Genomic DNA, 24,939 nt, shown 5'->3' on the forward strand with positions numbered 1-24,939 from the left:
TAAGAGGCAGAGTGTGGGGGGGGGGGGACGACATATTAATACTTTCAACAATAAAGATTTTAAAAATAAAATAAAACAGCAGAGTGGACAGAAATTGGAAACCTTGTAGATATTGGAATAAAGAAGAAATCAAGGACATTAGATGAATTGTGGTACTTGCACTGAGATTGGATAGTGCTCTAGGCTACTCAGAACTCTTAAATGACTTTCCTGAATCATGATTGAGAACCTAGAACCTGAAGCATGAGTACTGTTTTTCTACCAAATCACAGTCCCATGAACTTTTCTCACTTTACTGATTCCCTTTTCTCTTTTTTGCCCCCTAATTGGAGATACCCTCAAGAATTTATCATCCTGGTCAATTGGCACATACTAGGTTGCCGGTTCAATCCCTAGTCAGAATGCATATGAGATGCAGCCAATCTCTGTCCTCTTTCCCCTCCTCCTCCCCCTCTCCCTCCCCCTGCCCTTCCCCCTCCCCCTTTTCCTCCTCCTCCTCCTCCTCTTCTTTCTCCTCCTCCTCCTCCTCCTCCTTCTCCTCTCTCTCTCTCTCTCTCTCCTCCCCTCTCCCCAGATGCAGTGAAATAAATTCCTCTGGTGAAGATTAGGGAAAAATAATTATCCGTGCCATTCTTTCCTTTTTACATCTAATCTTTCAATAAACCAATTAACACTGAGGTCTCTAGCTAATCCACATGCCCAGCCCGGCTCTTTTACTCAGACCTTCATCTCCAAATGCCTATAAGCCCCTTTAATTTAGGGGGCCCACCTTTATCCCAAACTCAGCATATTCAAATAGGACTATACATTACCTTTCCACAAAAACTGGCCCTTCTATTAATGAATTCTTATCTTTTTTTTTTCCAGTCTCCCAAACTATCAGCCTTGAAACGATCTTAGAAATAAAAAGCATAGATTTTGGAATCAGACATTCTGGATGAATATATCACTCAACCAATTACTAGTCATATGATTTTTGGCAAGCTAATCAATCTTTCTGAACCTCTGCTTTTTTAATATAAATATGGGAGTAATAATACTAAACTCAGAGGAATGTTATAAGATGTAAATGAGACCCTATGGACAAAGGGCCTAGCTCAGGACCTAGCACAAAGTAAGCTCTCAACAAATATTGGTTCCCAACTCCTACATCTTTTCCTTTTTTTCTTATCCAACAGGTCACCAAGTCCTATAGTCTTTTCCTGTTGAATTCTGGATTTTCCCTTCTTTCTCCATTTCCAGAAGGATTCTAAATTACATGTTCTCATTTTTCAACTACGCTATGACAGCCTCAGAACTGTCCTAACTACTTTCATCTAGTGTATTCTTGTTCATGCTCCATGTTGTCAGATTTATATCCCTAAAACACTGATCACTTTCATCCTGTTAGATATACCTGATATGCACAAGCTGGGTACTCAAATAAATAGGGCTAAGACATTTGTACAGGGGTATGCTTCCTCACACATTTGTTTTCTTATCACTTAAATGAAACATATTTTCTGCTGCCTTCCACTCCCTTCATATCTTCCTACAGAGGTGAGCTCAGGAATCAGCAGTAAGCACTCAGTCAATGCTGCCATCAGCCCAGTAATTAACAAGGTTGTTCCTAGAACATGGCTCAATTTACAGCAATTTCTTTTTTAGAAGGCACAAAGTTAATGAATTCATAGAATTCCAGAAAACAATGGAAAGGAAAATTTACTTTAAAGGAAAGTCTCAAGCCAGGTGGAATCCATGATGAAAGATGGTATTTCATTGACAGTAACTATAATGGCAAAGCATTGAAAAATTAACATAATATAAAATATGCATGAAAGTTATTGTATAAAACCCTGTGGGGTAACTGCCAGGGAGAGGGTGCAAAAAACACACCCTTCCCCCTTTTTTTATTTCTTAAAAAAAGAAAACTTTGTGAGAAAAATTCTAAAGGAGCTGAAGGCATGTGCCTTAGTGAGGGAATTAATAAAGCAAGAAGGAAAGTACACCAAGATTTGGGGGTGTGCCCTTGCCATGGTGTTCCCACCATAACCTACATTTGTGTCTATCACAGAGATCATCTAATTGCATTTAAATTTCCTCTCTGGTTGCCTGACTCCCTACTAAACTAGAGGGGTTTTTAAAGCAGAGATTACCTCTTTACTATGGCATCCCCTATACCTACCATTGTAGACATTCCATAGATATTTATGGAATATGAAGGGAGAAAGAAAGGAAGGTAGGTGGCAAGGAAAGAAGAAGGGGAAGGACAACCTAGGCACTCTATATACATCTTCTTTTTGGAGTGCTTTCCACACATTAATTTATGGGTCACAACGCTATGCGTCATTAACATATCCCCATTTTATAGAAGAATGAACTAAGGTACAGAGAGGTTAAAAAAACTTACTCAAGGTCACTCAACTCATAAGTAGTGATGCTGAGATTCAAACAAGGACAGTCCAGCCACAGAGTCTATGCTTTTAATCATTCACTGAGCTGTCATTTTGTACATGAGAAATTTGAAGCACTGGTCAGCTGAAAGTCCAAAGTCAAACTACTATTAAGTGTTGAGGTCATGCCAAATAATTGAAAACTTGGCCTGAAGAAAAAACTAGACAGTCTCAATGTGAGTAGTGTGTTCATAAGCTTCCACTAAGAGGAAGGAGAGCCACACTTTACAAGGCACATAGAGTTCTGTGTGTTTTTATGTGCGTGCTTTCTTCCCAATGCTAGAATCTAAGACCTCCAGGATAAAGATCATGTCTTATTCTTTTATATCACCAAAGCCTGTCATAGTACCTGACAGAGAGTAGATAATTAGACAAGAATTTATTGAAGGGAGGAAGGGAAAAACAATCTTAAGTCCAACTACCATTATGGCAATGAACCAATGCCACAGTTCAATGTACCTGTAAGTCTATGTATTTCTAATAAATCTTAGAATTACAATTTCACCTCTTCCAAACTCACCATTTGCCCTCATTATGCTTATTATCCTTCTAGAGAAAGTGTCTACAGTCAGAAATTTGAGGAATAATTACCCAATGTATAAATCCACTGTACCTAGCATGTGTATCCAATCAAATAAACAAATAATAGCCATTGTGACTATTTATAAGGAAGCAACTTTTGTAAAGTTCCAGATAGTGCAAAGTACCATCAACCCAAACTCCAGAAGTGAATATGAAAAACACAAGTTTGGCATGGATTGGATGCAGGGAAACTGTGCTATGTGGCCTAGGTGCCCGTCAGCAGATGATTGGATCAAAAAACTATGGTACATCTACACAATGGAATATTATGCTGCCATAAAAAAGAAGGAATTCTCATCATTTGCAGCAACCTGGATGGAATTGAAGAACATCATGCTGAGTGAAATAAGCCAGTCAATGAAAGAGAAACACCACATGACCTCACTCATTTAAGGATAATAAAGAACATTATAAACTGATGAACCAAAAGATAGATATAGAGACAGTAAAGCAACCAGCAGACTGTCAAATTACAGCAGGGAGGGTAGGGAGATCTGGGGGAGATAAGAGATCAACCGAAGGACTTGTATACATGCATATAAGTACAACCAATGGACACAAAACTCTGGGGAGGGAAGGTATGTATGGGAGGGGGGGGCAATGTTAAAATATGTACACAGATAATAATTTAATTTAAAAATGTAAAAAAAAGAAAGAAAGAAAGAAAGAAAGAAGGAAGGAAGGAAGGAAGGAAGGAAGGAAGGAAGGAAGGAAGGAAGGAAGGAAAGAAGAAAGAAAGAAAGAAAGAAAGAAAGAAAGAAAGAAAGAAAGAAAGAAAGAAAGAAAGAAAGAAAGAAAAGAAAAGAAAAAAGAAACTGTGCTGTGTGAAGGATGGCAACTGGTAGGCTGAGGACCCAGGAGACTGAATTTCTTAAAATCATATGTCAAATTCTGTGTGCTGACACACATGTGTGTGTTTTTGGAGAGATGATTCACAGCATTCATTCATGATAACCTCAAAGAGCCATTTGATTAAAACCACAAAGTCAGAGCTATGGCTTTAGAATCACTTCTCATAATTATAGTACAATGTTTTCCTCCCGGGCATCAAATGAGGAAAAATTATAAGACTCCTTGGTATAAACTGAAGTCCTGTGCTTTCAGGCTGCTTAGGAATGGAGAAGGTAAGTGAAAGAAATGAAATTTGTGGAACATCCAGTAACTTGATAGTTATGAGGGTTGTGTGCAAAATTGGTGCTGAGGTGCTAGTTGCTTGCATTGCCCTACTTAGTGGTTTTTATAAAAGTTGAACAGAACAAAACTGTATCTTTTCAAGTACCTTTTTCAGAAAAGAGAGCTTGAATTCAATGAGGAATGAGGAACTGACCAGGCCATGTGCCTGTAACTCTTTTCAAGATGATTCCACTGCCCTTTTCCCAACATACTGGAAAAATTCATTGAAACACCACTCAACATTTTTGAATTTTTTTTCAGCTGAAATGTACATAACCATCTCCAATTCTTTTCTATCCTCATATCAAGCAATAATCAGAACCAAAGTCCTAGAGTATTATAAATAGTGGATGAACTATGATTGGTATGCTCTTTAAAAATGGCAGTAGGGCTTGCAGGGAAGAGGTTTATGAGGAAATGCAGCAGCAGAAAAGGGGGAAATGTTGAAGGTTTCCCAGTAAGTACTTTTTCTTAATGAATTTCTTTAGTTATTATATTTAAGTTTGGCTACTAGTCATATAAATACAAAAAGGTAAATAGTGTCACTCTACTCTCTTGAGAAAACTCCAAATTCTGTGTAGTTACAAGCCAGGAGACAGATAACACCAGGGTAGGGGTTAGAGACTTGTTTGCCTTTTTGTTATCACCTGTCACAATTTGCTGGGAAGGTAAGAAAACACTGCTGTTTATCTGGATTCGTAACAATATCTAACTCCAACTTTTAGAAACTTCAAGGTTTAACTGTGACTATGTTGGCAGAGTCTAATAAATTGCTTTGTAAATGAAGTAGACAACGCTGATTGATTATGTTTTACAATACAGCAAAGTAAAAAGGGAAAAGATTTTCTTTCCCTAAATTGAATTTTAGGTGCCTCTTTCCCAAGAAATACCAATGGAAATCAGGTTAGTTTATATTCAGGCTGGCCATAAAGTCTGGGATGTATAGATAATATTATTCTATTTTATATACATAGAATACAAATTATTATTTTATTTTATATACATAGAATACAAATTATTATTTTATTTTGTATACATAGAATACAAATTATTATCTGCAGTTGTCTATGTCCAGACTTTAAGGAAGGTGTTATGTAAGGTATTAGAGTAAATGTGAAATGATTGAGTCTAAACTGAAAGCCCAAGCATATGAATGATGAACTTGGGTATAAACTGAAGCAGTAAAGACAGACTAAGTTAATTTTTTAAGTTTCTCAGTTTCTATTTCCCTTCAGTTATCTAAATGAATCAGGTCAGGCAGGACAATCTCTGTGGTGTGTGTATTATCTAGTTAGTTGTTGTTATGAACACCTGCACTATGGGAGAGATTGTTCTCTTCATACCAAGATATGTTTCATGACTCTTGAGCTAAGTCATCAATATTTACGGCAAAGAAATAAACATGGGATAACCTAATCAAACCCTGCTATTTTTTAGATAGAGCATTTCTTGACTTTGAAGACTCGGGCATGCACTATGAAAGCTCTCAGAAGAGCACTGTGTGCGGCAAGTACTGATGTAGAAAAGCACAGATAGAGGAACAAAAACCAAGTTGACCAGATGATGCATATATTTAAATGAGAACTTCCCAATGAACGTTTTCAACATTCAAATAATTGTGTAAGCCATTGATGTTCTCTTAAATAAAAAGAAGAAATAATATGTATTAGATTTAAAGAGGCAAATTCTTTTCTAGCTTTAAAATATTGTGTCTAAGTGATTAGAATGTGGCACTTTCTCTAGGAACCTAATCCAGTTAGAAACATTTTGTGAAAAACAGTTTACTATCCAGAAAGTTTTCCTGTTTCCAAGATAAGAGAGCCTGTTCTGCCATCCCAGCAGACGAGGATTGTTTAAGTTACTAGATAACAAAGTTGTTATTGATTCTATTATTTTTACTCTTCCTGATTCCCTGCAGTCCAAAGGGTTTGTCAGAAAAAGAATGATTTTATAAAAAGGAGTAGCTATTATTGTGGTAACTGGCCTCATTGTGACAGATGGGATCCTAGTGTTTTCTCGCTGCCCTTTACTCACAGGAGCTAGGAGAACAGAAAGCAAATAACCAAGAAATCAACACACTCATAACAATCTGGATTTCTCAGCGCTGAGCCAGAGCACTTGGAAATCAAATATTGGCCTCCTCCTGAATGTCCCTTTTAGCCTGTTATTGTTAACCAGTCTAACATTCCCTTATCACATGCTCATGTGGGCAGAATTAAATGGAATTAGCTGCAAATTATATAAAATTCATTTACCTTTAAAGGAAGCTATTTGGTCATGTTCAGTGTAGAGAGAGTATGGCATTAAGACACAAGTTAATGGTACCGCCAGGAGATGAATCAATTTGCTTTTGTTTTATTGCCTCCCTTTATTTGCCCTAATGTGTTAGCTACTGTGGCTGGAAATACTCAGTTCTCTGAATCTACATTGGAGCCACATTAACAGCACAAGGAGTCTTACTGTTTCTAAATAGCTCAGTGGGAGTAAGCACAAAAATAAAATAAGATCCAGCTGAATTTTCTAAATCCTTAGTCACATAAAGAATAGATGTGTAAGCCCTTGGTGGGTGGCTCAGTTGGTTGGATTATAGTCCATACAACAAAAGGATGCTGTTTGATTTCCAGTCAGGGCACATACCTAGGTTGCAGGTTCCATCCCCAGGTAAGTGCATATGGGAGGCAACCAATTGATGTTTCTCTCAGTGTTTCTCTCTATCTCCTTTCCTCTCTCTCTCAAAATCAACAAATCAGGTGAGGATTAAAAAAAAAATGAATGAATGGATGCATAACAGAGGAAAATCTATGAAAGTGTTGGGGTTTATAACCTACTATAAAAGTGTTCAAGATTTATATGTTTTCCCATGTAGAGATTGAAATAACATGCTTTTAGACTCCGCCAAAAAAACTAATAGAACTAATAAATGAATTCTGTAAAATCAATAAACAGAATCAATATACAGAATTCTCTTGAGTTTCTCTTGACCAATAACTACCAATTGGAATTAGAAATTAATAAAACAATCTCACTTATAATTGAGTCAAAAAGCATGAAATGCCTATGAATAAATTTAGCCAAGAGGGGGAAAATCCTGTACTCTGAAACCTGTAAGACATTGATGGAAGAAACTGAAGAGGATACAAATAAATGGAAAGATAATGCCATGTTCATGGATTGGCAGGATTAATTTGTTAAAATGTCCTCACTACCTAAAGCAATCTACAGGTTCAATGTAATGAAGGAAACCATCAACAAAATGAAAAGACAACCTACTGAATGGTAGAAGATATTTTCAAATGATATTTTTGATAAGAGGTTAATATCCAAAATATGTAAGAAAATCATACAACTTAATGCCCCCCCCCCCCCAAATCTAATTACATACTGGGTGGAGGATCTGAATAGATATTTCTCCAAAGAAGATATACAGATGGCAAACAGACATATGAAAAGGTGTTCACCATCACTAATCATCAGGGAAATTTATATTAAAACTACAGGCTCTTGCTGATTGTATGTCTCTGTTGGTCTGAGCATCATCCCATGCATTGAATGGTCGAAGGTTCAATTCCCTATCAGAGCACATACTTAGGTTTTGGATTCAAAGTCCCTGGTGAGAGTGTACAAGAGGCAACAAATTGATGTTTCTCTTTCTTCCCCTTCCTCCCTCTTTAAAAACAAAACAAACAGTAAGATACAACCTCACACCTGTCAGAATAACTATCACCATAAATAAATAAATAAATAAATAAATAAATAAATAAATAAATAAATAAAATCAACAGCTCTGACTGGTGTGGCTCAGTTGCTTAGGCATCCTCCAGTGTTCCAAATTCCTGGTCAAGCTGCATATTCAATCCCCAGTCAGGGTTATGTGGGAGGCAGCTAATCAATGCTTCTCTCTCACATTGATGCTTTTCTCTTTCTTCCTCTCCCTTCCTTTTTCTCTAAAAATCATTTTTTTAATCAACAAGTAACAAATGCAGACAAGATACGGGATTGTAAATTGGTGGGATTGTAAATTGGTGCCGCCACTATGGGAAACAGTATGGAAAAGTCTCAAAAAATTAGAAATAGAACCTCCATATAACCCAGGGATTCCATTTCTGGGTATTTATCTGAAGAAACATAAAACACTAATTCAAAAAGACATATGCACCCCATGTTCATTGAAGCATTATTCACAATAACCAAGATATAAAAGCAACTGAGGTGTTCATCCATAGATAAATGGATAAATAAGATGTGGTACATATACACAATTAAATATTATTCAGCAATAAAAAAAGAATGAAATCTTACCATTTGCAACAACATGGATGGACGTAGAGGGTATTGTGCTTATGAATATCAATGAGTCTTCACATATCAAATAAATTATAATTTCATTGTTTATTTTTTATTGTTGTTGTTCTCAATTTGTAGTGTGCGTGAGAATCACGTAGGGTTTGTTTAAATGCATACTTAAATGCACCACACCCTACACAGGGTTATTCAGTAGGTATGGGATTAGGCTCAGGAATTTGCATTTTATAAGAATACCAGTGATTTTTTTTATTGTGGTAAAATTGATATAAAAAATTATACATTTCAGGTATACAACATTATAATTCAATATTTGTCTATACTACATATTGTTCACCACAAGCATCCCAATGATCTTGACACAATGGTCCAACAATCACACTTCAGAAACTCTACTCAAGGTTATTTCATTGATATAATAGTAGGAGTCTGTGCCTTTGTGACATTTGCCTATAAATTTAAATGTGTTATAATGTGTAATTGGAGAAAATACACAAAGTAAATGTATTCAAATTCAGTACAAGAATATACTGATAAGAGATCTCTGCCAAAGGAAGAATTACAAATAGAAAAATTCACTGAAGTTGACACCACAGTGAAACAATGAACCTTTACTTAATTCACTGCAAAAAAGAGAATGGATCCATGCTAGAAAGTCCAGAGGGAGGGCCTTCACTGGTGCCCTTCTGAGTTTGTAGCTAATTGTTCCACTTTAATTCCCACAGATTTCTAATTTCAACACTTTTGTATGGGTCTTACATATAGGGACACACAGATGAATCACTTTGAAGGTGTTCCTGCATCTTCACAAGGAAAACCAGGGTTGCATGTGACCACCTTCGCAACCTGGAGAAAGCAGGAATGGAGCAGGATTCCACCCTGCTCCAACCCAGACACTAGAATCATCCCCTTCTCTTCTGAATTATTTGAGGGTTTCTTCTGAATTTATGACAATATTCCTCATCTTTAACCAGGGGAGTGGAAGAACCATAGAAAATGCAGTGGGAGTGGTTGGTCTCTGGCTATAAGACACAGCTCAGATGCTGGGTTCCACACCTACTAGGATAGCTAATCCCCCCCCCCCCCCCCCCCCCCAGGATGTGATTAGTTCGCCCTTCAGGCCTTTTTAGCCGGCTCTCCTAGCGGTAGAAAAGGAGAAGCCCCTGCACCTATTTCTTTGTGGTGTGTGGAGGGCTGGCTTGGAAGATGCCATCCAGCTCTCCCAGCCCCTACCTCTTTAAACACTTTGGGGCATATTCCCCTAAAACATAGGATATAGCAACCCAGTGCTCTTGTATGTAAGGACGACCAACAATTACTAAAGCTTATAGATGCATTGAAAGTAATGCTATGGGAGAAGGGAAGAGATGGCCGTTTACTGAGTGCCTACGAAGTGCCAGGAACATGAGACATTTTACCTCACTGAATTCTCACCAAAACAAAATTTTTAAATGTCTTGACTACCTACTACAAAGATAGTATAGTCTCACATTCAAGAAAATGAATCCTAAGACCTCAGCTGGGATCTAGGCTCTTCCATTTGTTAGCTGTGCGATTCTGGACAAATTACATTTCTATGCCTACTTCTTCCACAGCAAAGTGGAAATAAGAGTATCTACCTCACAGCATTTTAATGAGGATTAACACATGTAAAGTGCTTGAAACAAAGCCTGGTTCCATGTGTGTACTATTATTACTGTATGCAGTGGATCTACCGTATGGGCAGTTTATTGTGTCCACTTTACAAATAAGGACAGAGAAGCTCAGTGGACTGATATAACTGTCAGGAGACACACAGCTTGTGCAGGACAGAGAGAGATTTGGAAGAGGGCTAAATATAGTTCCCAAGAGCTTTCCATCACCCACCAAAGCCAAACATATTTTTACTATTGGGTTTCTGTCCCTCAAAGGGGTTGCAGATAGTCACACAGGAAGGGCTGTGTAAGTGTTTCATCAGAAATAGCATCGAAGTCCTGGCTGGTGTGGCTCAGTTAGCTGGGCATCATCCCTTGCCCTTTGAATTCCCAGTCAGGGCACATGCACAGGTTGCTGACTGGATCTCAAGATAGGGGTGTGCAAGAGGCAGCAGATTACTCTCACATGGATGTTTCTCTTTTCCGCTCCCCTCCTCTCTCTAAAATAAATAAATAAATAAATAAATAAAATATTTTATTGAAAATATTCGTCCTTCAAGCCAAGTGTCGGTCTGCGGACTGAAAGGTCCCAGGTTCAATTCTGGTCAAGGGCATGTACATTGGTTGCGGGCACATCCCCAGCAGGAGGCAGCTGGTCGATGTTTCTCTCTCATCGACGTTTCTAGCTCTCTATCTCTCTCCCTTCCTCTCTGCAAAAAATCAATAAAATATATATTTTTTTAAAGAAGGAAAGAAAATATTCGTCCTTCAACTAATAAACCTTGTGAAAGGCGGGATGGTTTAGGAAGGCAGCTAGAGTGACTGTGAAGTGTGTGTCAGGGCAGGAACCTGAAGGTAAGAAATGGTTCCCTGGAAAAGGATTAGTCACAGGAAATGGTGATGGGAGGAGGGTGGAAAGCAAAGAAGGGAAGTTGGATGGAAGCTCGGAGTTTATCCAGGACTAAGACTAGGAGGGCAACGATAAAGGCTGGGGTCTCTGGAGACTGCGTATCTGGATGGTGGAGCTCAGATATGAGCCTGGGTAAGAGCAGGTAGAAGGGATGGGTCCAGAAGGGACAGGATGGGCCATAGTGATTCCAGAGAAGGATAAGCTGGAGGCTTTTTAGACCATTTGGAGTCTTTACTTCCTTTCACACTTTCCTTTCAGCTGCAAAGTAAACTGGGAGCCTCAGAGGATGGAACAAACAAACAAAAAGACAAAAGGGCTGGGAGTCTGGGAGTGAAGCATAAACAGCACACAGCCCTGGGGCACGGGAGCCTCCCGTCTGCGCTGAGCTCTGGACAAAGAAAGCCAGTGAGGCACACAGCAAGGCAAGTGCCACGTCAATTAGATTTTTAGGCTGCATTTATCTACACAACTGGGGATGGGGGTGGGGGAATGAAGGTGGCTGAGTTTTCTGGAAACTGATTTCCACTTATTTTTGCTGGGTTGTTTTTCCCTAAAGCCAGTGGAGAGCCATTAATAGTAAGTCCTTTTTCCTGTATGAGACAGGTTTGTCCCAGACTCCTGAGGAAATCCCACAGCGGGAGGAGGAATGACTCGTTGGCCCTGGGGAATAAAGGCGGCCGCTAAGTGCCCCCTGAAGGAGAGGCTAACTGCCAAAATTCGAGGGAAATTATGGTAATATTTGCATTACATACATCACATCGCTTTAGTGTTTCAATTCGGTATATAATCTAATTTGTATTTTAACAGCAGATTAATTATAAACACAAATATGATCTAATAAATTCCTTATGAACATATCCTTAGAGTTAAGGTTCGTCTGGTGGTTTTTTGTTTGTTTTTTCCTTTATCATGGGATAGGATGGCTTAAAAATTCTAAGGAGCCGCAGAGGAAGAGAGAACAAGGTGACGGGTGTTGTCCAGGGCGGAACCGCACGCGGTCAGGACTCAAAGAGGGTAGAGGGTAGAGGAGGACTTCCAACATCAGCGAGGGCTATCAGGGCGTTCTACTAATAAACGACTTTTTCACTGTCCACACTGTAATTGGTTTACAGCCTTTCTTGTTTATTTATCCATAAGAGCTGCTGTCAAATGGCTCGGGAAGGCAGGCGCTCGGCTAATGGCTCTGGGACGCTCCGGGCCAGTGGGAGGTGAAAGGGGCGCGGGCGTCAGCGGGGCTGCGGAGCGGAAACGCATTTCACCTGTAATGGGCCTGGCGGTTTTATGGTACCGGGAGCCGCAGGCAAGGAGAAACCAGCCCGGGGCCTGGCGTAGCGAGGGCTCCGGGGGCTGAGGTTTTGCTATATGCATGCAGGTCATAATTAGCCAACCCAATATAATGAGCTTTGTCCCACCGAATAATAACTCTAACTGGATGTCTGATCTTGCTTCCTGGGTCACCTCTTTAGGTAGCAAGCCACAGGATAGCCGCTGTGAGGGTGAGAACGTGCCCCTCAGCACCCCGGTTCCCGGGCTTTGCCCTCCTGCGTGGTGAGTAGGTTTGCTTTCTGCTGAGCGCCTCTTCTTTCCGCAGGGCCGAGCAAAAACAGTAAATGGGAGCAAATGAAGCATCGAAATGGAGACCAATTTACAGAAACGTGCAATTAGCGAGAAGTGCAAAGTAAACACTCTGGTCGAGGGTGGCAGCTGAGGCCAACAGCAAGAGAGGGGGCTGCGGAGCTGCCGGAGCGGGGAGGAGGGGGCGCGGCTCGTTGCCGAGGGAGGAGGTGGGACCGCAGACCGAAGGAGGGGAGGGGAGAAGTGGCCGATCTTTGTCCCAGGCGGAGCTCGCCGCCGCCAGCTCATAACCGCGTCGCCAAGCCGACGGACCCACAGCGATTTGGCAGATTATCTCTGAGGGTCAACACGCCGCGGGCCCGGCAACCCCCTCCGGCCCTGCGCTCCTGATCGAAGCAGTCACCCGCGGCTCGGGCGATAGCGTCGGGCTCTCCTCGTTTTCTGACTCCAAGAACAATGAACTCTTTGACTGGGGGTTGCAGAGGTTAGGTGCGCAGGCCCCACAGCCTTGCAGTCCCTGCCCCCCCCCCGCAGGTGGTCCTTTTCCCTAAAGAAATCCCACCCACCATCCTGGTAGCTACGCGAATTCCCAGACTTTCGCGGACCCCTCGATACAGAGCACAGTTCTGAGATGACACCAGCATCTAAAAGGTCTCTGCAGAGAAGTCAAAGCCCACCTTGTTTTTTGTTTAGCGCACTCAATCCGTGTGCATTTAAAACAAACATGTCTCCGTTGATGGGAGCGCCCTCCTGTACACCAAAGGGGCTGTGGTTCCATCCCCCTGGGGGCACCGAGGAGCCAACAGATCTCTCTCTCTCTCTCTCTCTCTCTCTCTCTCTCTCTCTCTCTCTCTCTCTCTCTCTCTCTCTCCTTCTCTTTCTCTCTCTCTCCAATCAATTTTTTAAAAAACTAAATCATAAATATTTCTTACAAGAAAAATATATTAAAATATACCTGTTAAAGGACTGGATTAGTTAGTGCTTTAGGAAAGTCACATCGAAGTGATTTTTCTTTTGCGGCTCCTTGTGCTTCATGCTCCCTCTTGCCTAGGCTTTTCTGCAAAGGTGTCTAGTTTTTCTAAAACCCCAGGAATGTGTTCCTTTCTGCAGGACCCAGTCTGAGGCCACCCAGGACCCACCCTCAGGGCAAAATGATCAGAGGCCTTGGTCAAGCCCAGACAGGCGCGGAGTGGGTGCCACAGAGCCCAGGGCGGAGAGAGTCAGTCCGCACCCTCAGGCCGCAAAAAAGCGTCTCTATTCGTCAGGACCCCCGAGTGCCCAGAAGCTACCCAACCGGTGGAAGCCAAAGTTATTTCTTTTGTAAACACTGCTCACATCTCCAGATCATCTGAATCCGGGTCAGTGGAGAGCCCTCAAGGGTCTGGAAACTCCAGGCCAACCCCCTGCTCCCATCTCCCAGCCACAAGAGGGATGCTGCTTCTCCCCCTGCCACGTTAAAACCCATTCTGAGTTGACCAAATGAGTCCCAATTTGTCAAAATTAACAATGCCTAATTATTTTTTAAATTAAAAAGCCACCGTGAATGCTTCAGACGTTAGTTTATTCTTCAGAAGTTCCACCGCGCAGCCACCGATAAAAACATACAGCGAATGCTGGATCCGTGTGTATTAGCTCCTGGGACCTTTGGCGGCTGTGTGCAACATGCGTAGGTGACACAGAACGAACTGCTTCTGACCTCTAGAGCTGGGATCTGCGAGCTTTTTTGACCATATTCCCTAACATGTTTAAGTGTACCAACCCATCATATAGAAATATATTTACTAATATATTCTGTACATTATCAAGCACACAAGGAAAATAGATCGTTTCACGTCTGATGAACCTTTCTATGACTGAAGAGAGTCCTGAGATTTTTCACGCGCGCCCCACTTTGGAGAGCACTGCCAACTGCGCCTGAGGCGAGTGCAGTGAACGCGGCTGAGAGAGAAAATCGAAACAACTGCGGAGCTCGCGGGGCCTGGGCCTCACTTCTTAAGGCGGCGGACAGGCCAATAACAGCCCCGGGCCGAGCCACGTGGGCCCCCGCGGAGCCTATGGCGGGGCGCCGGCCAGCGAGGCCCCTCGGGGCGGCGGGCTCCCTCCGGAGCGGAGCGAAGCTGTCAAAAAGAGTAGGGGTGGCGCCGGCGGCGGGAGCGCTGCGCAGCTCCGAGGCCCCGGCTCCAGCTCCCCGCTCCGGTCCCCGAGCCCGGCGGCAGCCATGAACGGCGAGGAGCCATACTACGCGGCCCCGCACCTTTACAAGGACACCTGCGCCTTCCAGAGGGGCCCGGCGCCCGAGTTCAGCGCCAGCCCCCCCGCGTGCCTGTACATGGGCCGCCAGCCGCCGCCGCCGCCGCCCCCGTTCCCCGGCGCCCTGGGCGCGCTGGAGCAGGGCAGCCCGCCCGACATCTCCCCGTACGAGGTGCCCCCGCTCGCGGAGGACCCCACGATGGCGCACCTCCACCACCACCTCCCCGCCCAGCTCGCGCTCCCGCACCCGCCCGCCGGGCCTTTCCCGGATGCAGCCGCCCCCGGCGCCCTGGAGGAGCCCGGCCGCGTCCAGCTGCCTTTCCCGTGGATGAAGTCCACCAAGGCTCACGCGTGGAAAGGCCAGTGGGCAGGTAAGCTTGGGTACGGGCTCTCTGTCTTCGCCCACTCTCCCCCGGCAGCCCGACCTCCGATCGCTCCGCAGGACCTCCCCGAGCTCCGGTTCCCGGCCCCTACGGATAACCGGGGTCGGACTAAAGTACACAGGGAGCAGCGAGGCCACGCCGCGTGGACGTGCTTTTCTGGTCCAATTTGGAGCGTCTCTGCTTCCAAGCTCTCCTCCTGGAAGCTTAAACCCCTTCCCCGTCTGTGAGTTGAGCTCCGGGAGCCCAGTGCTCCCAGCGCCCCTCCCAGAGAGCCGAACTCAAAGCTTTGGATCCTCGGACCCCCCTCCAGCCCGGGACCCACCCGCCCCGGACTCCAGGGAGTTGGCGTGGAGGAAGCCGAGCTGGGTTAGGGTACCTGTGAGCGGCAGGAGAGCGCCTTCAGGTCTCAGGCCCGCTTGGGCCCAGGGAACGTGGGCTTCGCTGCAGGACGGCGCGGCCTCGGGCCCCCAGAAGATGCAGGGAAGCAGCGGTGTCCAGAGGCTGCAGGCTGGGGGCGAGGCAGGGCGGGGGCTCACCTCAAGGCTGAGGACTCCGCTCACCCAGGAGCCAGGCAGCTGGGCTGGCGCCCGAGATGCTAAGACAGAAGCGGTGAAGGGGTCTCCCCACGCTGCTCCTGGAGGTCAGTCTGAGGAAGGAGATGCTCTTTCAGCTCAGCCAGTCGGGGCAGAGGGAGCCCCGTCCGTGGCGGTAGCAGTCTCCCTGGGGCGGGGGGCCAGGAACCGGCAGCCCGGGTTCCTTCCCCGCCCCAACCTGGCCGAGATTTCCGGCGCGGCCTGTGCCGCCCCCGCCACACAATGTTATCGTGTCGCAGCCACTTCTGGTCACACCTGCACGGCAAATACGGTAGTTGACTTTTCTTTCCTCCCAACTCATGGGAGTAGGGGGAGAGACTCAGCTGGAGCCCCTCCCCGCCCCATCCCGGAGTCTGGCCGGCCCTACCTGACCCTGACCCTGGCACAGCCAAGCTGGGCTTTGGGGGTCCGGGCTCGCCCAGGGTCCTCGGGGCTCGCCTCTCCTAGTTCGCTTTTCTCCAAAGCTGAATGTAAGGCCCGCCGGTTCCTGAGGCAGGACAGGGCCCCCACTGAGCCCCAACCTTCCCCACCTCCGGCGAAACCCCGCTGCTTCTGCACACACTTCCTCAGCGGCTGGGCCAGGGGCCCCGAGTTTGGGTGCGGGGTGTGGGAGGGGAGCGGCAAGAAGACCTCGTCCTTCTATGGGGGAAGGGGGGAGGATCTTTGTCTGTAGTCTCTGCGGAAGATGTGCTCACTCCGGGGCTCCCTTCCCCTTCCCGAAGGGCGAAGGGCGCAGGGAACGCGAGAGTTTCTGGCCTTCCCCGCTCCTCCCGAGGGCTTCCTCCGGAAAAAGGCGGGGGAGGACCTGAGGTGGGCCACGTTCCCTCCCTCCTGCCGCAGGAGTGTTCCCCAGCTCTGGTGGAGCTTGGGCTCCAGCGGAACCAAGAAGCCAGAAAGGAAAACCCCAAGGAAAAGCAGCAGCCTTGTTGGGCAGCGAGGGACCTGGGAAGGTGGCATCCCCAGGCTGGAGCTTCCGGGCTGGAGGGGCCTCTGCCTTCACCCTCGGGCCCGTTGCAGGCTTAGCCTGCTGGGAAGGGGCCCAGACCCCTTTCCTGGGAGCTGCCTGGGAAGGGGGTCCTTCCAGGGGAAATTTTCAAAGGAGCCAAACTTCTGGGGTCAGGGAACCCGCCTGCCCACTCCTAGTGGGGTTCCAAGCCCCTGGGAGGGCAGGATGACCAAAGGGCTTTTATTCGTAATTCAGATGTGAATACTAACAACAGGAACTTCCAAAAAACTTGACCTAGAAAGTGAACTGTCTCAGCCCCACTGGCCAGCTCTCCTGTTGCCCTCTTCCCAATAGCAGAACCAACAGCCTCCACCTCCACCTCCATCTCCTGCCAACTCTCCTAAGCATCTGTCTCAGGTAGGGCCCCAGCGCAGCCTTCACAGCACCTCTCACAGAAGAGGGCCCTGCAGAGGTTGTGGCTGAATTTAAGAACCTCGGAGGGCCTTTTCAAATGCCTGAAATGTTCCTCCACCTCCCCAAGGGAGGCTTGGGAGTGCAAGACCCAGAGATGCCCTGAAGCAAGCAAGCGTCCTTCCCAGACTCAGACCAAGCCTCCGCCCTGGCTGCTGGGAGCCAACATTTAGCCCGGGGGAAACCCAGCAGGTTCCATTGTGTCATTAACCCTCCTCCACAGACGTGCACACCAGGTTTTCAACTCCCTAAGGCCTAGCCCACAGCCACAGGAGAGCCTTTCATACCTCTGCCCCAACACCGACAGTCTCGGGCCTTTCCCAGCGTTTTGGTGAAGCTTACCCCATGTGCAGGCAGCATCTCAAACAGAAAGGAAAAGCACAGGACTGAGGAGTGCAGCGACAAACACCGGTTGTGAGCTACAGGGTCAGGCCGGGCTGTTGCTTCTCTCCCTGCTTAGTACGGGGAGCCCTTGACGCCATCCCATCCTCTCCAGTCCCAAGCGGGATTCAGTTCAGGCCTCTGAGCCTCCCCTCAACCAGGATTTGAGATCCAGACCTGGGCGGAGGCTGATAGCAACCTTAGGGGCCCAGAATAGTTTGCCTTCTTTTTCAGGACGGGGCCCAGCCAAAGTTAAAATGAGGACAATTACAGGAAATTCAATGGCCCTCTCTATAACTATAGAGAGAACTAATATTATGGTCAGAATAACAATATATGGATATATGTATATTGCTGTATTAACTCAAGGTTTTTCAGATTTTTATTAGCTAAAGGATTTTCAAACTGAGGGTTGCACCTGTTAGTGGGTGATGAAATCAATTTACTGGGTTGAGAACTTTCTTTGAAAAAACGAAATAGTAATTAATAGGGAAAAATTAGATAGCATCGCATGTGGTGCAAGTTGGTTTTATGTCCTGAAAATGTTTGTTTCAGTTATATATCTGTAATAAACTGAGTAGTAGTCTGAAATGTATTTTTCTTGTGGGTCATTGGCAGAAAGTGTTTTGGGTTTTTGGTTTTTTTTGTGTGTTTAAAGTCATTTTATTGCCTTTGTAGAATTAAATAGATTTAGGAATCTATTATGTACATTTTAATCTGCATCAATACAAACACAAGTTAAGGGAACCCGGTCAAGAACCACTTGTGGAGAGAGCCCACCACAGGGTCAGTGAGAGCTTTAACCTTTAACCACCACCCCCCTCCCGCAGAAGGCGGGGGGGGGGGGAGCACCCTCTCACGCCCTGTGTCCCGCAGGCAGCGCCTACGCGGCGGAACCCGAGGAGAACAAGCGGACGCGCACGGCCTACACGCGCGCGCAGCTGCTGGAGCTGGAGAAGGAGTTCCTGTTCAACAAGTACATCTCCAGGCCGCGCAGGGTAGAGCTGGCCGTCATGCTGAACTTGACCGAGAGACACATCAAGATCTGGTTCCAAAATCGCCGCATGAAGTGGAAAAAGGAGGAGGACAAGAAGCGCGGCTGCGGGACGGCCGCCGGGAGCGGCGGGGACACAGAGCCCGAGCAGGACTGCGCGGTGACCTCGGGCGAGGAGCTGCTGGCGCTGCCTCCGCCGCCGCCCCCCGGGGGAGCGGTGCCGCCTGCGGTTCCCGCTGCGGCCCGAGAAGGCCGGTTGCCCCCGGGCCTTAGTGCCTCGCCGCAGCCCTCCAGTGTGGCGCCCCTGCGGCCGCAGGAACACCGGTGAGAAGCTTCCTTGTCAGTGGCACGGACCACTCACAGAGGAGGGAGCGGGCCTGGGGCCCCAGGTGAGGACCACTGGCGCTGGCGGTTTGCTGGGCACCCGCCAGGGCGGGGAGAAGCGCTCCCCAGGGCCTGTGCCTGTTGGGGCCGGTGGGGTAACGCTGGCGGCCCTTGGGGAGAAGGGACAGGTTTCTGTAAATCTGAGGCCTCGGTCTGCCACTGTTGTGCAGGTCCCAGCACTCCATAAGCAAGGACCTCGTTAGAAAAACCAACTCTTCAAAAGGAAAAACTGTACTAATTGGAACACCCTCCAACACATGGCAGGCCAGCTAAAGGGATGTATTATCTGCCCAGAAACAGAGCCATTTTGATTCAGGTTTCTGCCTTAATATTTTAGCAATAATTGAAAGGAGGTTTCAAAGACCCAGGGAAATAGATGTCCCTAATAATCCAAGCCCCTTCTCCTCCTCCTCCTCTTCCTCCTCTTTCTTTGTTAATCTGCTTAGCACAGCCACGTCCCCAGCTCACATCCTTTCCTCAGCCTGCACCTCTTCCCTCCGAAGAAGACATCTTGCAAGGGAAGCTGGGTAGCAGCAGGGTAGGGTATAGAGGCAGAGGGGGTCCCTGTGTACCCCCTTGATCCAATACTTCAGAGAGAGCAAAGACTGATAGACCGAGAGCAAGGAGTTTAGGGGAGAAAGATAGACCCACAAGTGAGCTTTCTAATTAGATGTGGATTTACTTACTGGTCTCAGGGCAGGAAGGCAAGCATGGTGGCCTGACCCTCCTTGGAACCTAGTCACAGAGCCAGTATGATTTCCACATCTTCAGAAATGATAAAAACGCATGTGGTTGAGGAGTTTGGTAAACTGGTTATTTTTATTTAATACTGTAAAACTACCTAACAGATTTGTGTTTTGTTTTGTTTTTTTTAACTAATAGGTCTGTGGTTTCCAAGTCAGTTTTGGTTTGAGGGTCTGGGCCTTGCAAGCAGATGCTGTTTGTGGAAAATGCTTAATAAATATGGATAATGTGGGAAAAGATGAAAACTGATTCCTTTGCTTTATATCTAAACTTCATTGTGATGTAATGATTCCATTTTATTTTAAAAATTAAAGCAGCACTTATCTTTTTGGAACTAACTAGGGAAGAACCCATACTTAAGAAACACCACAGTTGGGTTTGGGTTGGGAGCATGTGTTAACATGTGGATTCTCAGTTTTGTTTTGTTTCATTTTTAACTTAAGTGTCACTGCTCAAGATGGGTTTTGTCAGGAAGATAGCCCAGAGGCCTGAGGGTTGGGTAGCAGAGAAACTGGCCAGAGCTTTGGCTGGGTCTCCTCTTTCTTCCCACAGCGGTGGTCTGGGAGAGGCCTTTTTCTTTCTTTTTAAAAATTTTCTTTATTGATTATGGTATCACATAATTGTGACAGGCCTTTTTCTTTAGCTCACTCAAAGAGTCCTGCTTGGGATGAGTCCTCACCCCTGGAGTCTGAGAGCCAGAGTGGGGTGCTGAGGACAACTGGCCTGGGCCTTCCTGCTCCCCTGCTGTTCTCACTCACGTCCGAGTCCCCCCAACCCCCATGCTGTGGCCTGAAAGGGGCCTGACTGAGCCCTCCCAGCCTGGGGGACCCATGGCTGGCTCCCATGAATGGCTGCTTGTATAAGATACAGGACTTATTTGTGTTAGTTGTTGGGTTTTGCTTTTATTTTTGTTTTGTTGTTATTGTTTATGAGAGAAATCAATCATTCACCTCTTGGTGGATGAGAAAATCAATCAGTGGATCAGAAAGGGGGAACTTAATCATCAGGGATAGGCCTCCCAGGGAGCCGGCCCTCAAACCGCAGCCTCTCCACCCCTCACTCGACCCCCTGAACTCTGGAGTCCAGGAAATGTGCCTTCGCACTTTATGATATTGGCCCTGACCCCATACACTTATCCAACTTCCCTGAGTGTCAGTTTCCTCATCTGTAAAGTGGAGGCGGATTGTTACACCAACGAGCGCTTGTGAAGCGCTTGATTCAGTATCCAGAAAGTAGTTCTCCCTCCGATGTCACTATTGTTTTATGATCCTCATTATTTTCGGAAGTGAGGGGAGCGCTGCTGCAGAGATTGGCCTGGTCTAATGCCATCCCAGGGGGCCTTTCCTTTGTCAAATTCCCAAGCTATACTGTTGATGTGATCTTTATGCGCACTTCCTCCGAAATCACCTGCTCTGGTTTTCCACAGCGTCCTTCCCAGGTAAGAGACTGTCTTCTTCTTACACTAGGGAGGCGGATGTTGAGCAGCAGGGAGGGCCAGCGGGGGCTCAACATCCTCCCCTCTCCCGCCCCCACTCTGTGGAGGAGCCAAGCTTGGTCCTCCGGGTGGGGGAGGTGGGCCAAGGTTTCTGGGCTCAAGGCCCGCTGTCCTCCGGGGGCTTCCGGTCCCACCAAGGCGTAGTGCGCTGCTGGCCAGGCGCTGCCTCTCCTCCGGGAATCCAGGTTCCTCAGCCCAAGGAGCAGTGGCGGTCACCCTGGGCTGGGAGGGCGCAGGTGCGGACTAGGGCCAGGCGATCGCCCCAACTGCCCCGGCGGGCCTCCCGCAGGGATTCACTGGAAGTGCGCTGGCTGCTCTCTGGGCTGCCGGCCCGCGCCCCCTCGGAGAAGAGCGCAGGCGGCCTCTCCACCCGCGCTTGGCACTTAGATCTCCCGCTGCCTCTTCCACAAAATGGGCTCATACTGAGGAGGAAATTTCTCGGGGTATTTGAAGCATTTGTTATAGAAGGCAGGGTAGGGCTGCTGGAGGGGAGGTGGTATTTCCAGGACAGGCCGGGGAGACCCAGGGAGGCAGCCAAAAGTGGAGCTCAGCTTGCCAGGCGGGCCTTGGAGAGAAGAAGGAAGAGGAAGGTGCTCGGCTGTGAATTCCAACTCTGCCAGCCACTCGGGCAGCTGGCGAGGCGGGGAGCTCCACACCGCAGGGCGGTCTCCCGAGGAGAGGCCGTGAGCCGCCAACCAGCCGATCTTCTCCAGCCCCCCAACGGCCTCCCCTCTTCAAGCTGACCGCGCTCCTCCCCAGTAGGAAGGAGCCCCTCGGAGACCGCCGGGCACAGAGGGAGAGCAGATTCCCGCCAGGTGCGCAGGCAGTTCGGGGCGCAAAGCCAGCCCGTCCCGCGCAGGCCGCCCCGGGACCTGTACAGAGCGAAGTGCAGGGGCTCTCCCGCCTGCACCGCCATTCCCGAAGTTTCTCGGAGCTGAAGCCACAAGCCCCGTCATCTTTGGCAGGAGGTGAGGTACGTTCTGGGACGCCTCGGGGCGATGCGAAAGGTGGGGACGCTCCCTGGACGCTGCAGCAGGGCCCGCTGTGTGCCAGCGGCTGGTCCCGGGGTTCGGAGGATTGTGTGGTTGTCCCCGCCCCACACTCTCTCCCACAGACGCCACTGAGAGAGTGGGAGCTGGGGTCGGAGACCCGGGAGCTCTGGGCGCTGCGAGGGCGGGACCCTTCGCTCTGGGCTCCTGTGAGATGTGCTAGTAGCATGGAACAGAGCCAGAAATTATAAGGCGAAACAACAAAATTCCTTTTCTTTTGCGATATATTTCTTCATGTAGGTTGACTAAAGAATTTCTCACCTTAAAGCTAAATGCAGCCCTGGCCAGTGTGGTTCGGTTGGTTGGGGCGTCATCCCATACACGGAAAGGTCCCGGGATCGCGGGTTCAATTCCAGGTCAGGGCGCATACCCAGGTTGCAGGTTCATCCCCAGCTGAGGTGCGTGCTGAATGTTTCTCTCTCACATTGATGTTTCCCTCTCTCTCCCTCTCTCTTCCTCTGTCTTTTAAATCAATAGAAATATAACTTCGGGTGAGGATTTTTTAAAAAACTAAAATCATACGTGGCAGTAACATCTGAGAGCTGCTGATTGCTTCAGGTCCAGCCTAGACTTGCACTTTTCAGACCCGCGTCTGAGCGGAATCAGCAGCATTTACTTGCCTTCTACTCTGCGCAGTTTGTGCGGGGAGCGGAGAGCTCACAACATTAAAAAGCCCAACCATGGAGATCCGATTGACTGTCAGTGAATTTACCAGAGTAAATAGGAGTCGCTTGGGTTCCCCAAATTTCTCCTTTTGAACAACAAAGACATTGGTTTTGATTTCCAAAAATAACTCTGGCCCCTCCATCTAGTGCTAACACCCTCCCCATATCCTCCCCATTCAACTAATTCAGTCCAGTGCATTCAGAACAGCCACCTCTCAAGTGTCTAATGCAAACCGTCTGTCTACTCAGATAACTGCCTCGTGTCTTTGTGTTGACAAGTTTAAAGCAGGAAAAGCTGTCTTTAGAAAACATAGGTTAGAACTTGGGTAGAAGCTGACATGAAGAATTTCATTTTTTTTTTTTTTAAGAAACAAGTTCAAAACTGAGGTCTTCCATATCAACAGTCACCTAGAAACCCTCCTGAAGAAAGGTCAAAGGGGAAAATTCTGGATTGATGCTGAACCAAAGTTTACTTAAACTCCTCTGACGAGCTAGACGTGAGAGCAATAAATCTAATGGGAAACTGAGGCAGAGCAGCGGGAAGCATAAAGGCTTCCAGCAGAGAAAGTGGTGCAGACTCTCAGTGGTGGGCAGCGGTCAGAAAATTGCTCCCTGGGCAGCCGGAGCAGGAGCAGCTGGGAGGAACCTGCAGACAGCTCTGGGGAGGAAGGGAGGTCAAGCTCTGTCAACAGTGGCTCCCAACAGCTGTTCTAAGAGAGAAAGTGACTGGCTGGTGTGTATCTTTTGCGCTACCTAGTGATAATTCATCAATGCCAGGTTCTGATATTAAAGTGTGCTATGTTTATAATCAGAGCTAGAATGGGCATAATAAAATGCTACTACTGTTTGTTTCACTAAAATTATTATTTTTCTATAAACAAAATGTCATGGCCTTTGAAAACATAGATAAATCTGACCTGTTTAATTTTATAAAACATTTTATAATTCAACTTCAAGTTGAATTGCTTTAAGTCATTCCACACAGACCATATGAACACTTAGATATAGGGTGTCCCAAAAATGTATTTACACTTTGGATGATTATAAAGTCAAGTTTATTAGTATACAGTTCGTTTTTAAAATTTAAAAGCATCTATAGAAATGAATAAGTCAGTTTTTTGTTTTTGTTTTTGTTTTTTGTCAATGCCTGTTTTCAAACGAATGATTGTTCTGGTTCAGGGACTACTGATAACCTGAAGCAATGGAATTGCAAGCATCAGGAATCATTTCATTGAGTATTTGTGTACCCTCAATTCATCAACTGTTGCTGGTTTTGTATCGTAAACTTTATCTTTAATGTATCCCCATAAGAAAGCTTAGTGGATAAATTTTCTTTGTTTAAAGCTCAGTCTGGCTGAAAAGAAAAAAGCATTAATTGAGCTATCAGCTATTAAAATGTGTATGCATGTTTTGGGGGCACCCTGTGTATGCCAGGTCATCACATGCATGCAAGCTTCCTGTCTGCATTACAGAACACACTGAGCTCTCACTTCTAGTGCCCATCACACAACAAAAATTGTAACAATAATTCTGCTGACTATCATTTAAATAAGATGTACGGTTTTTCTGAATTCAAAATTAGTCTGAATTCTAATGGAAGGGGAATTTTAAAAATCATTTATCTTATTTATACATGTTCTAAAAAATTCAGAAGCTTCATACCTCTAGATATGTCTAAAAAATTCAGAAGCTTCATACCTCTAGATACTGTCAATTTGAAATTGATATATTACATGGAACTATTTCTACTTGAGCAGCTCTAGACCCCAATAAAATGTACAAAATAACACTCAACTTTTTTAATATTGAAAAGTCTTTGAAATTTAATTTATTTCAATAAACAACTTCATAGTTTATTTTTGTTAATGTTTAAAGCCTAATTTTCTAGACCAGAAGTTTCTACAGCAGATTATTTCTTCTCTGGACAGAGACACAAACAGATTTTGGTAAAACACAAACCAGCATTCATGTTACCT

General features: G+C 46.2%; 1 protein-coding gene across 1 annotated transcript; it reads left to right on the plus strand.

Annotated features, from left to right (window-relative positions):
- The first annotated feature begins 14,675 nt into the window (after positions 1-14,675).
- PDX1 (pancreatic and duodenal homeobox 1) lies at positions 14,676-19,041 on the plus strand. Its single transcript, XM_036457737.2, has 2 exons — positions 14,676-15,229; positions 18,509-19,041. The coding sequence occupies exons 1-2, from the start codon at positions 14,827-14,829 to the stop codon at positions 18,952-18,954; spliced, it is 849 nt and encodes a 282-aa protein (XP_036313630.1). The 5' UTR covers positions 14,676-14,826; the 3' UTR covers positions 18,955-19,041.
- The last annotated feature ends 5,898 nt before the right edge of the window (positions 19,042-24,939 follow it).

This window comes from Pipistrellus kuhlii, unplaced genomic scaffold, assembly GCF_014108245.1.
Source record: "Pipistrellus kuhlii isolate mPipKuh1 unplaced genomic scaffold, mPipKuh1.p scaffold_m20_p_3, whole genome shotgun sequence".
In the NCBI taxonomy this organism is placed as follows: domain Eukaryota; kingdom Metazoa; phylum Chordata; class Mammalia; order Chiroptera; family Vespertilionidae; genus Pipistrellus; species Pipistrellus kuhlii.